General features: G+C 38.9%; 1 protein-coding gene across 1 annotated transcript in view; it reads left to right on the top strand.

The window, feature by feature from the left end:
* The first annotated feature begins 310 nt into the window (after nucleotides 1-310).
* Nucleotides 311-13456, top strand: part of KALRN (kalirin RhoGEF kinase) — a 608200-nt gene continuing 595054 nt past the window's right edge. The window contains exon 1 of the mRNA XM_067549620.1: nucleotides 311-383. Coding sequence (XP_067405721.1) covers nucleotides 311-383 — 73 coding nt within the window. The remainder of the gene's footprint in view (nucleotides 384-13456) is intronic.

Raw genomic sequence — 13456 nt, 5'->3', positions numbered from 1 at the left:
GAACAATAGAGAGGAGAGGGTAGGCAGAGACTCAGAGAGCCTGCTGTTGCTGGAGGTGTTGGTGGAGGGGGGGACTCCATACCCCACACGACTGGCAGGCACTAGGAGCAGCTGCTGCTGAGCCCAGGGAGCAGCAGCCTGAGCAGGGCTCACCAGACACCATGGAAGGGATGATCCTGGTAGTGCACGGCTGGGCTAGCTGCTGAAAGCGCCTCCATCCATCCCTCCCTCTCTCTCTCCCTTTGCTTCTCCTCCTCCCTAACTCACTGGATATTAGCAGCAGCCGGGCTCGCCTCTTCTTCCCTCAGCCATGAATCCTGCAGAAGGGGCAGCGGAGGAAGGCGCTGTCCCCGATTCCGAGGTGGATGCTTTTTTCCGAACAGGTAAGGAAGGAATCGGGAAGGGGCGGGGGGCTGCCATCGCCTGGGCCAGAATGGGATGCGAGAAAGGGGATTGTTTTGCATTTGGCACCATCCTGGGGTGGGAAGCCACAGGAGACTGGCTGACTTGCTTTGTTTGGGGGCATGGACAGGGTGAAGCGAACCCCGCTGATCTTCTCCTGCTGTTTATTTTTCTTCATTGTCTCCTTCCCCCAAAAGACTTTAGTCTCATGGCTGGTGCGAGAGACACACACACTAAAGGAGAAGCCCCCTCTCTGGGCAAAGATGCTTTTGTGTTGGGCGTGTGTGTCTGCACAAGCACTTAGCGAATTGACCCATGGATAGAAACTGTTGGTTGTCAGTTTCAGAGGCGAAACCAGATTTATCCCCCGCTTCTTCTTGTTCCGTTTCCATTTGTTCCTGGGCTTGCTAGGAAACGATGCTGCTCTTCGCTTGTTACACAGGAATGGGGCGATCTTAGATCACTTTTTAAATGCTGAAGAGGAGGGATTACATCTCCTCCCAGTTCTCGCATGGTACAAGACCTTAACATTGCAGGAAATTTATCGTGACCCTCTCCCTTCCTCCTCGGAGATTGGAAATACACAAAAGCCTCTCTAAGATGTTCGTTGATGGCTTGTGAGAACTACACACACAAAAAGACATGGCATTTGCTTCCTAAACACGCCTTCACTTTGGTTTATAGGTTGGCTCTGGTGATGTATCCAGAGGCTCTGATTTTAACCAGCCTTATACACATTGTTCATAGTGTGTAACAGGCTTCCTGGATCACTCCTCTGATCAGAATGGAGAATTAGGGTTAGCAAGCTGGGGGGGGGAGGGGGAAGGTCAGTAAATAATAATCACAGTTAATTATTTTGAAGAGGAGTTTGCTTTTTCCCCGCCACCAGTCAACCACATTTGTACTTTTTCACTTGAAAACTATAAATATATTATATGCATATAAATACACAAGTTCCCCTACCCCTTAGATCTCAAACAACCTTTGAAATCCTTTAAAAAGGCTTTGTTAACCCAGTGCCATCAGTCATATGTACTATAGCAGTGGCACTGGGCATTAGGGACACCTGAGAAGTCAACACAGATCATTACTGGTGGGAAAACTGGTGAGCATGTTTGCTTGGGTATCTCATTCTTGGACTTCATCAGCAGAATCTAGAAGGTCAGGCTCAAGAACAAATCCAATTGTATTTTAGTGAGTAGTGTGAGAAATAAATGTTGTCCTCCTATTTTAGAGGACAATACTATAACATAGCATAGGATTAAATGTGACTGTTTCTTAAAAGAGCATTTGGGCCAAATTCTCTAAGAAATGTGTATACACTAGATACCCACATAACGTACTATTAGTCTGGTGGCCCTTATTTTTGAAACATAATTTTATGTGGGATCAAAGTCACAAGTGAAACAATTTATGGGATTTCTTCTTATTCCATAGTCTGAACTTTAAGAAAGCATTACATGCTACTTGGTAGATTTTTAATTAAAATTGCTCACTTCATAAGGAGATTGACCCTTGTAGCCTGGGTTTTCACTTATTGCCACAGCTGTTTGTCAAGGCTTTGCTTTTCAGCTGCCTTTTTCCTTCCACCTGATCATTAGTTATGCAGAGAGCTTCAGGCTCCAGTTACAATAAACCAGTCATGTAATCACCAAAACTTTAAAGAAGTTCATTCCTGCAGATCTGCTACAACTATGGTGGATTGAACACTGTTTATGTGAAAATGCTTTGATCTAGAGGATAACTATAATAAGGTCTGACTGTGCATATCTTGTGATCCACAACCCATTAAGCCAATGGATATTTGCCTCTTGATACGCTGCCTGACGACTAGGAAAGCATTTATAGATTTCCCATACGCCAGTGATGTAAGTGTTTTTGGGCTATTGAAGATTTGTGGAATGCACTTTAAAAATTAGCATTTTTTCTTATTAAAAATTTATATTGCTTCAGGACTCTCCCCTTTAACAGCTTAAATCATTGCCTAATGTCACTTAATTCCCAACATAAAAAAAGATTACAGATTTGAAGTCAAAGGGACAGCTCATGTTTGTGTCTAGTTTGTAAAATAAATCATACTAAAAAAGAAAAGAACACTCAAAAAGAATCATGTGATCAAACATTTTCTCAGTCTGTCCTCCACCAAAAATCCTATGCCTAAGGAATCATAAATATAATCTTGTTAGGTGTCCTATGCGTTTAATTTAAAGGGTTCCTGGGAGATTTCTTGGCATTCCCATTTACTCAAGTAAGTAAATAATTTGAATCTGAAGGCTTCTATTCCATTGTGTGTCCTCTCATACACAAAACGCTGATGCCGTTTTAAAAAAATTGTTTACTAATTCACAGACATGAACAAGCATCATAGTATCAGGTTTTAAAATTAATACAAACAACACTGATAAACAGAAATCAAGGCATCTGACAGTGGGCCTGACCTTAGTGAATTGGTTAATTTTTATTGGAATAACCTACTTTTCTATGGATGCTTGCTTGTCCTTTCTGGTTCTCTGCTTTGTGTGCTGATGTTGTGACTGTCTAGAGTTGCTATTGATGTCAGTCTTAATGGATGCTAGAGCAAACAGCTGGTGAGGTGTATTCAGGGAGAGAGTCTAGAACACTTGTGAGCAAACTGAGAACCTGACCCTTCCAGTCCCCTCTCAGGCAGAATTCTAAGAGAAGTCAATGGGAGTTTTGCCTGAGACAGGACTGTGAGCTCTGACCATGTATTATCCAGTTTGGCTTTTTTTTCGTCTTGACTTTTAAGTGATTAGTGCTGTATATATCTGAATTACTAGTACTTACATAGATTTTATAAAAGACAATTTCTTAGTGTCTTGGTGCATTCACAACAATTAAAACACAATAATACTTTATGCAAATCCTCTATGTGCAAGACTATTATTCAAAGGCACTGCCAAGAATTGGCTAGAAAAAGGGCACTCACCAAAATTGCAGCTACCACAGGAAAAAGCAAAAACTCAAAAGGCAGAATCCCCTATGAAAAATCACCCTTCTTCATCAATATATCTCAGTCAAAGGTTTTAGTAAACAGATGAGCTTTGCACCAAACATTGAAGGTCAGTAGACTCAGCTGTCTTGGGCCAATAGAGGAAGCATATGCCTGAGATGAAAGACCTTCACAGATGGATGTTTCAGCAAGAGCACCCAGCGATTCAAATATAGGGTCTGTTATCAATAACAATGAAGATAACGGATCTGTGAGCTGTAAGTGGAAAACAAAATCAAATGAATCAATCCAAAGTAATAAGTGATAGGCCTGATTTTGATCTCACACTGGTGTGAAACAGGGATAACTTATTTGAAGTCAATGGACATACGCCAGTATAATTGAGTTCAGAATCCAGTCAAATGTCTCTAAAGAAATGTGTGGTAGAACTATTCTGATTTTATCTACCACAATGTATAAAAAGAGTAATTTCATTTATTTCAGTGGGATTATATTTGTCTAACTGAAATCAGAATTAATAAATTCATAGACTTTACTGATAGAAGGGACCATTATAATAATTAAGCCTTACATCTGACTTCATACAGGCCATAGAATCTCAAGCAATAATTTCCAAGTCAAGCCCATAACTTCTGTTTGAGCTATAGTAATTCTTTGAGAAAGAATCTGGCCCTGTTTCTTTACACACTTTATTAAGTTTTGGAGTTTTGATTTCTATTTGGTGGCAAAGATTGGGAGAATAAAATTGTGCACAAGTTCTTAAGAAAAAGTGTCAGAAAAAATGTATTAGCAAGTTAAATGTGTACTGAGCTTTCCAGTTTTTTTTGTTGTGCAAGACTGAATCCATATTACTTTGTTGCTTGGAGAATGGATGTAGTAAAGGAAGTCATGTTATAAAGCCATGGATGTGAATGTCAGAACTTTCCTTCAATGTATGAGGACATATAAGAATGTGTTCTGAGAATTTCTGTCACACTTTGGAAGCTGGTGTGAAACAGGCAAGAAAATCTTGTGTCAAACCTTAAATATTTATAGAGATAAACTGTTAGAAGAATCCATCAAACCAGTGATTTCTGGAAAGAGCAATCATTAATATTTCCTGTATACAGTGGGTAAATTATTTTTGTGGCATTTAAATCTAACATTGATTGTTTCTGATGTGAAGATGCAGAATCTGTCATTGATTCCTGTGGGTGAGTTGAAAATTGATATTGTTCTATCTTTTTTGAGTGCAATGAATTATTCTCTTTGCCTTTTGCTTTCCACCAGCATGTTAGACTTTCACTATTGTTCATTTGTGCCCAAGTGACTGACAGCTCTGCTACTAAATAATTTTAAAATGATTGGCAGTGGACAGGCTGTTTGATCAATAGATGTGCTTGAAATTATGTCTGCAGAAGAGTGCTCCTTGAGGTTGATGGAATCAAGTGTCTCATAGTAGAACAGATAAATTGAATCTACTTGTCACTGGTGGCGAGGTGTACTCATGGTGTCTGACTTCCTCACCTTGAGACTTTATTATTTATAAGATCCGTTCTGATAATATACACTAATAAAGGAGGCTGTGATATGGAAAACATGTTTTGTGTTCCATTTGGAAAGAACCCTTATTATTTAAAGGGACCGTGACAATGTAGAGCTCACACTTCTCTCTGGAGATTTTGCCCTATGGTATTACTAGGAATGTGGATTTTATTTTATACCTTGATGAATCTGTAATGTGAATTATTTTTCCATATAGTGCAGAGGGTTACCTGAATTCGATTTTAGTCACTAGTCACCTAAACCCAGATCATCACATGCTCCCCCATATATGTGCATGGAGTGGGGCCTTCATGAGCAGATTTCCCCTATTCCATATGGAAGGGGGCTTTCTTTGGCGCTGTCTTTTGTCCTCCTCCTAACCTATAGACAATGCTCTGTTGGTCTGGGGTCTGAAGACAGAGACCAGAAGCTGGGTGTAGCTGTGCCAGGGGTTATTAGTGGGGACAGCATCATTTCCCCCTTCAGCCCTGCTGAAAATTCCCAGAAAAGTTAATAGACCCTATGGATTTGTGTGTGGGGGAAGACATAGCTTATTTTGTTTGAACATGGGGACACGATCTGGCCCATGTCTTGGATTTAATTTGGTGACTAAAGTGGAGAAAAACTCTATATCCCATTAGCAATCCCAGAAGACATTCAGTCCCTCCCCCCTAGTCTCCTCCACCAAGGAAACAAAAGTAAAATAATTATGCAAAACATAATGGGAGTGATATTTTATGGTTATTTACAATGCCTTTTTTTCTAGATGAGATCACATTATAGCATGACACAATAACATTTATATTTTGTATTAATTTGAATAGCTAGCTCCCAGGATGAGACTTGTATCCACAGTTTCTGCTCAGAGCTAATCTTTACTGCCAAGTTAACAATCCTTGATTCACAAAACAAGGGGATATAAAGGAAACATCAATCAATACAGCATGGACATTAACTGCATTAGTAGATGTTGCTATAGGGTCTGATCCAGTGCCCGCTGAAGTCATTGGAAAAACTGCCATTGATTTCATTGGGTTTTGATCAAGCCTGCGGGGAAGAACAATATTACTGTGACAGAGAAACCCCATGGAGTAATACAATGGCCTTGGTGCTCATGAGTAAAGGAAACCTTTTTGCAGTGGAACGTAGATGGCCAGATTTGTGTCTCAGTTGTCTCTAATCCATAGAAGGAGTGAACAGGTGTAACTAAGAGGCATATTTGGCCAGGAAAGTGTAAGTATCAATGCTTTTTCCCTGACTGTATCAAGGTATTGACAGAGTGTTGGGGAGTAGAAGATTTTTAAATATAGAATTGGACTTCAGAGATGTAAAAGAACTTGCACCTTCCATGCTAAGGATCCTCTTGGGAATTCTCTCGTTGGACAAGTGTTTTGGGCCTCTTTCAGGCAGGCAGGGTTGCTACGATGTATTTTGTTGTTTCAGCTGCTGTGACCTTATGGTCCCAAAGAAGTTTGATTATGGATGTATAGCAGCAGCTTTATTATTCCACTGTGACATGTATGGTACAGTATGCATTGGTATTTGTAAGTATATCATAGTTATATCAAAGAAAATACTTATGGAGTGTTAGACCTCATAAACCCAAATAGCTGTGCATTTTATGACTTGAATTTAAAGTAAGTCATGAAGAAGTTGAGATATTTGTGCTCTTATTTGAATTGGATTGGTGTCCTGCTTTTAATATTTTGGTGAATAAACAACTCCTTTTTACAGGCCTATATGGTGCACATGCCCTGTATTAACCCACGAGGATTCTACCACTTAGGAAACTTTGCCCAATGAGCCTTGCAAGCGTAGTTGAGAGGTCTGCAATACACATGCTGCAAAACAAACCTGGATATAGGAAAGAAAGAGAAACAAATATAGAAGTAAAATATGTTTGTCTTTCTAGAGAGTTCTGGAAGGTAGGCGGCTATAGAAGAAAAGTAATGGCACGTTTGAATTAAAAAAAAATTTTTAGTCAGATTCTAGGACAAATTATGATCTCAGTTATCTTAGTGTAGATCTGGAATAACTTTATGTACTTCAGTGAAGGTATGCTGGATTTTTCACTAAAATAACTGAAATTAGAACTTGGCCCAAACATCATGATGGCATCAATGATAAATGCAGGCCTAGGTTAAGACACCTCTGGAATACATGCTTTGCTGTACCAAGTTATGATCAGTTTTGCACAAGAAAGGGGTCATGTTAGAGGGGTATTTGCAGTTTGCCTGTTGTATTTCAGCTATGGTTTAGACTGGAAGTTAGTATTCGAACCCAGTGTACACCTCCCTTTCCCCATACAGCATTACAAATAGTAGAATCCTATTTACATGACTACCTCATGTATTTACAGATGATATTAATCTCTGTTACTATGCCTTTTTGCTCCTTATTATAGTTTAATATGGCTACAGATTAGTAGAGACCATCAGTAATTTAAGAGTTATACATATCCAGTGCTGGGGTGTGAAGTACTAGGAAATAATCATTGCCATTTAAATAATTCCTGTTTCCTGATCCAGCAAGTTGAAGAGAAGATCAGAGATAGGTAAGGATGAACTCGAGAAGACTGGGGCCTGATCTACACTTCCAGCGGCCGTTGACAGGAGATATGCAAGCTACAGTACATAGCTTGCGTATCTCCCATTGACTTATGTTCCCTTACTATGGTATCTCCACTGCACTGCGTTGACAGCAGACGACCTCCGGTCAATGCAGCCTTACTCTTTTTTGGGGGGTGGATTTATTGCATCGGCTGGAGAGCACTTCCTGGATCGATTAAGTGGGTCACCACTGCCCACTCAATCAATCTCGCTGCATCGATCCATGCAGCCCCACAGTGTAGACATACCCTGTGAGTTATTTCTAAATTTAGCCTCTGATAGTTTAGGCTTCATGGCATGAGCAGTGCCATTATTGTCAATAGGACTACTCCTATGCTTATAGTTAAGCATGTGCACAAGAGTCTTGCAGAATCAGAGCCCAAGAATGGAATTCCATTTTTACTTTTAAAAGCAATGTGTTTATTTTAATTAATTAATACATAAAATATGTCATCGTTAATTGGGGGGTGTCTGCCCCCTCTATCTCTTTTGCCTACATTCATGCCTTACAATAGGGTATTAGCCCCTCTTAGTTCATGAGAGTTGCTCAGATAATATGGTGAAAGAGGCCATGTAGGTACATTCTCTAATTTGTCTTATCTCCCCCGTAAAGGCAACAAATTGCCTTAAAAGCTAAAAATGAAATTCCTTTCCTGCAGCCTTAATTATCTAAGACATCATTTTTGTTTCACTGATGGAACAAAACAACTGTAATTAGACAAACTATACGCTTTAGTAAAAGGTCATATCATGCTTTGCTAAGAATAATAAGAGGAAATTATCTTCAGTTTAACATCAGTGACTGGTGAACCAGCTGCTCTGGTCATTTGTGTTATTCAAGTGGCCGTGGAGAAAAAAGTGAGTGGTGTTTGCAGCAGAAATTAAATTAACCTCATTATATAATATGTAATAGTAGCTCTATATGGTAACTCAGCTGTGTTTTTCAGGTTTTTGATCACTTCTTTATAGTAAGTTGTACACAAATGGCAGAAGATGACCTACCTTATTTTTTGAAAAAATCATTAAGAACATTTTTTAAGCAAAGAACGTTTGTCTATCCTGGAGATTGTAGGAGTTTCTTGTCAAGGTATATTCTGTGAACCCTTAGTAAAACAAAGTAAAGGCAATGGGCCAGACTCTCTCTCATTCCCATGTAAACCCCATTGTCTAAGAGCCAAATTTGGCCTGTATATTTATTAGCTGAAATTAGTAAATGCCTAGTAAAAGGAACTTGATAGAGGTTCTTTACTAATATTGTAGTTCCTGGCATAGTTCCTGATTCCTGGAGTGTTCTCTGGCACCCCTACTGTTTTAATCACAACTGGCAGCCTATATTCTGAGCAGCAGCATCAGTTGGAAACAATGGTGTCTGATTCTTGTTTGTCAGCTGGGACAATGGGCCTGCTGATGGGTTGTGGTAGAGGGGAGTGTGTTCCTTTTGTATGGAAGTACAGGCATGGCAGATGGCTAATTGGACATGATAAACCACTGGGGCAGTGGGGGAAGCAAAAGGAGATCTGCAGGGATTATCAACTCATGATCAACTATGTTAAATATTAAAGAAAAGGAAGAAGTTTTCCATCAAAGCAGTTTGAGTTTAACTTTTTGCTGCTTGACCATATGTCATCCAGAAAAGGGGCAAAGGGAAATCCTAACTAAATGCTTCGCTCCAGCTAAAGTAAAGCATATTTCATTAGCTGAGAGCAAATTATATTACTGTAGGGAAAGTTAGGAGAACGTATAGTCCCCAGAGATACTGGCACAGAATTTAGTAAAATTAGCAGAGTGTATTTTTCACTAGTCTTGTAAGAAAACATCAAACTGTTGTACCAAACAGGATCCAAGATGGAAACAGTATTGTTGCAGTGTTATTTCAATAGAAGAGGAAACATAAACTGTGCCAAAGTTTGGCTTTATATCTGTATAAGGACATCAGTGATACAGTCACTCAAAAGTTAAGAGTTGATTTGTGAGTACTGAATTCATTTCTTTAAAATTATTTTTGCTGGGTTTTCAGAGATTGGAGAACTAATATTATGGGACAAACTCCTGATGCCATTAGTCTTTATTCAGGTAACTGAATTAAAACAACTCAGTAAAAATGGAATGACAAGCTAAAGATCTGAATCATTGCTATTTATTTCTAATAGTAAGTATGCCTTAATTACTAGACCTACAAAGCTTAAATGGTGGCATTCTTGGCTCTGGGCAAGAAGATCATTCAAGTCCCATGCCAGGAGATGCAGCTGACATTTTATTGACACTGTATGGTGGCACTAGACCGAAGTGCCATCCTTTGGATAAAATGTTAAACTATTCCTTTATGCCCATCCATAGCAGCCATTCAGGTGAAAGATGAAGATAGCATTTTTCAAAAAGAGTAGGAGGTAACTCCAGTGTTCTGGCTCACCTTTCCTCTCTCCATAAAACATGTTTTAAATATCTCATGTAAGTGAGCAATTGCTGAACATATGACTGCTGTTACATTTGTCTACACAGCTGTTACCCTGTCATTGTCTTAATTCGCTGTTTTAAAAAATGATACAGGGTGCCTTGGGTACTTGATTATGAAAGGGACTAAAATAACAGGTTTATGGCATTTAATATACATTTACATTATAGTAAAAACATATCTACAATAAATGAAAAATAACAAGAAATATGTAGCATTCTACCAAACAATGGATGTGATCTCCCTTTAGAAATATTTAGCCTGCTTGTAGAGAAATATTCTCCTTCCACTGTTTACTGTCGACTTTCCCCACACCACCTTAATGGAAATTCTAGCTGAAAAACTTCAACTCATTTCTGCTGGTTCCAGTTGGCCAGTTAGGTATTGGGACTATTAGTCTATTGGTTCCTGGGACTATGGGTGCAGAAGAAACCAACAGAGACCAGCTGAAGAATTCTAATGGAATTCAGTGGAATTTCCATGAGGATACACCCTTACTTTGCCATGCTGTATTGTCATTTTTATTATCTCTGTGATCTAAGTTGGACTGTGAACTCCTTTAGTAGGGTCTTCATCTCTACATTTGCCTTTAAAGCACTATGTATGCCTCAGAAAGGGATTTGAAGAAGAACATGTTGACCTTATGAATTAGTTTGGAGAGATTATCCCAAGTGGAAGAAAGCACAAAGACAGTTGTGGAAGAAGTGGATAAATGGATGGTGTAGACTAACATTAAGAGCCAAATGGGGGAGGGCAATGCAATAAAAGATGATTAGATAAATATAGGTGGACAGAATTGTCTAGGGTATTGGCATTTGAGAAGAAGAAGCTTGAATTTAATATGCAAGAAAAGGGATATCCAGTGGATGGATTCAAAGAAGGGGAGTTCCATGGTCAGAGTGATGGGCAAAGAAGACAGTCTTAAGCATCTATGTTGGTAGTGGACATGTGAGTGTTAAGAAGGCCAGATAGGAGGAAGTCACAGTAGTAAAGAAGTGCAAGGATGAGAGTCTTGAGAGTTTTAGCTGTTGGGATGGAAGGAAAATGGTTAGATTTTAGAAATAAGATAGAGGAAGATGTTGCGGGATTTGGACACTGCCTTCATATGTGGGGAGAGAGGAGGCACCTTAACATGTACAGTGGTCACCATTCTAAAGTAAAAAACATAAGTTACCACAAAGTGGTATTGCAGGCACAGCAAGCTCTTCCTCTTAAGTGTGGTTATGTAAGCGTAGGGAGGTAATGTGATGTCTCAGATACTCAGATAACTGTTGGCATTCTAATGGTGACTGCATTACATGTGCTCTCATAAATACAGTACATATAAGGTTTATGTTATTTGTATATCATAAACCAGCTAGAGAGTCGTCTTGTTATTACTTCTAACATGGCCATTTCTGCAGTGATGCTGCAGGAATCAGGTGCTTGATGATGAACCAAAGGCACTGGAGAAAGCCAAATCCTTGTGCATTCTGATTCACATTTATTGCCTTCTGTTCACAGAAATATGTTATAAAGAGCTAGTCTCTTTGGAACTGACTGCCACTGTCTTCACAGCAATTTAAACTGCCTGCTTCAGCACAGAAGAGCAGACCAGAGAGTTCAGGGGATGATGCTAATAGAATCAGCCTGAAGCATTCAGATAAATTCAGTCTGAAGGAGCAAGTCATGCCTAACCGGTAAAACGTAATGATCTTGTGAGCTTCAAAGGCCTGGATCTACTGTGTGCAAATCTCCAGCTAACAGCTTGCTCCAGTTCAACTCAATTCTATTCAAAAGATAGCTGGGATGATAAATAGATCAGCCACCTATTATAGGATCCTGTTGGTCTGTAAACTATACACTTCTCCAGGTTATTTGTGAATTTCATAATGAGACCGTCTGCTAAGAAATTTTTTTTGTGGGATACTGATAAAATTTGGCCCTTTAAAAAGACTCTGACATTAAAACCGGATATAGAGGAAAAACATGATTGGATCATTTTATATCAATTAAACTTGATTTTTGTCTTTATAATGTTTTGTAAAAATGGTCCTTCTAACATCTAAACTCTTACCACGGAGAAGGGTCAAAAGCCATTTGTCTAAACTATTGAATTATGCAATAGGGCATAACCAGAAGTTCTGAACTCATTGCTATGATAGGAATTGATTTCAACTCTTGGAACAGCTGCAGTTCCACCACAATGCCTTGCCTGGGAGACATATAGTGATGTTGATCATGTGCAGTGACCCAAAGACAATAGACAGTAGATCCTTACTCTGAGAAACAGTCAAGTGATAAATTTCTATAGCATGCACCTTGAGATTTAGTCAACTAGTGTGTGGATATGTGCAGAATAAGCAATAAATGTTTTGTTGAAATCAGCATTCTTCAGCTCTCCTTGGTGTTGAGTGGTAATAAAGATAAAAATAATTAGTTGATAATGCTTTGTATTTATATTGGATCCAAGGATCACAAAGCATCAGTTTCCCTATCTATAAAATAGGAAGAATGATACTGATCTCCCCTTATAAAACACTTTGAGATTCAAGGATGAAAAGCTCTATATTAGAGCTAGTTAGTTAGTTAATTAGTTAATTATTATAAATACTAAATGAAATAGGGACATATAATCATATGTATCTATAAGATGGGAATAAGCTGAGGCACAGCTATGATCTGTGATTTGCCTAAGTTTACACATCTGCATTATTAAAAAAAATCCTGGTTAGTTAAACCCATTTTTATAAATACTAACATAGTTTTAACATCTTTTGTCCGGGCAGCATGGGCCAAGGGAAAGCATGTCAATTCCTTTTCGCAAAACTATTTTCATACTTCAGAACCTAAAGTTCAGCAGCACCTAAATCCATATTAGACATCTAAAATCAAAGAGAGCTGGGAGCACTTAGTCCTTCTGAAAATCAAGCCACTTGTATGTAGGTGACCTATTTCAGGCACACAGGTTGGCAAATTTTTGCCTTAGTCCTGGAAATGGGATTAATACGCCTTTCCCTTGTCCACACTAACCAGTCAAAGTACCTTAAAACTGTGTTAGGGTGATGAACCTGTTTTTAAATACATATGGGGCAGGTCCACAGCTGGTGTAAAAAATGGCCTAATGCCAGTGAAGTTAATGGAACTATGCCAATTTATACAGACTGAGGATCTGGTCCATGTTCAGCTAACATGCTTTTTGTAAGAGCCTAAATGAATCAGTGGCAGAGCTAGAAATATCTCTAATTTATGTATTTAGACATTTATACTGTGCTTATCAGCATAGAAGATCTGGGCCTCAGATACTACTCTGAGTACTACAACACGTAAATATCTTTAAAAATCTGGACCTGAGTGCTTAGAACCCAGGTGTTTAGACTCCCAGTATTCTGCACTCACTACTAGACATAGTCCTGTGTACCTTTTTGTAGGTAGCATGGTGTAAAAGTTGCATCTATTCTGAAACACTAAATGTAAGAGAGATTTAATGACATTCTGTTAAAAGTTCCACTTACATAA

The sequence above is a fragment of the Emydura macquarii genome, unplaced genomic scaffold (genome assembly GCF_026122565.2).
Source record: "Emydura macquarii macquarii isolate MOO-44397 ecotype Brisbane River unplaced genomic scaffold, CSIRO-AGI_Emac_v2 contig_1253, whole genome shotgun sequence".
Taxonomy (NCBI): domain Eukaryota; kingdom Metazoa; phylum Chordata; order Testudines; family Chelidae; genus Emydura; species Emydura macquarii.
This window is presented reverse-complemented; position numbering and strand designations above follow the sequence as displayed.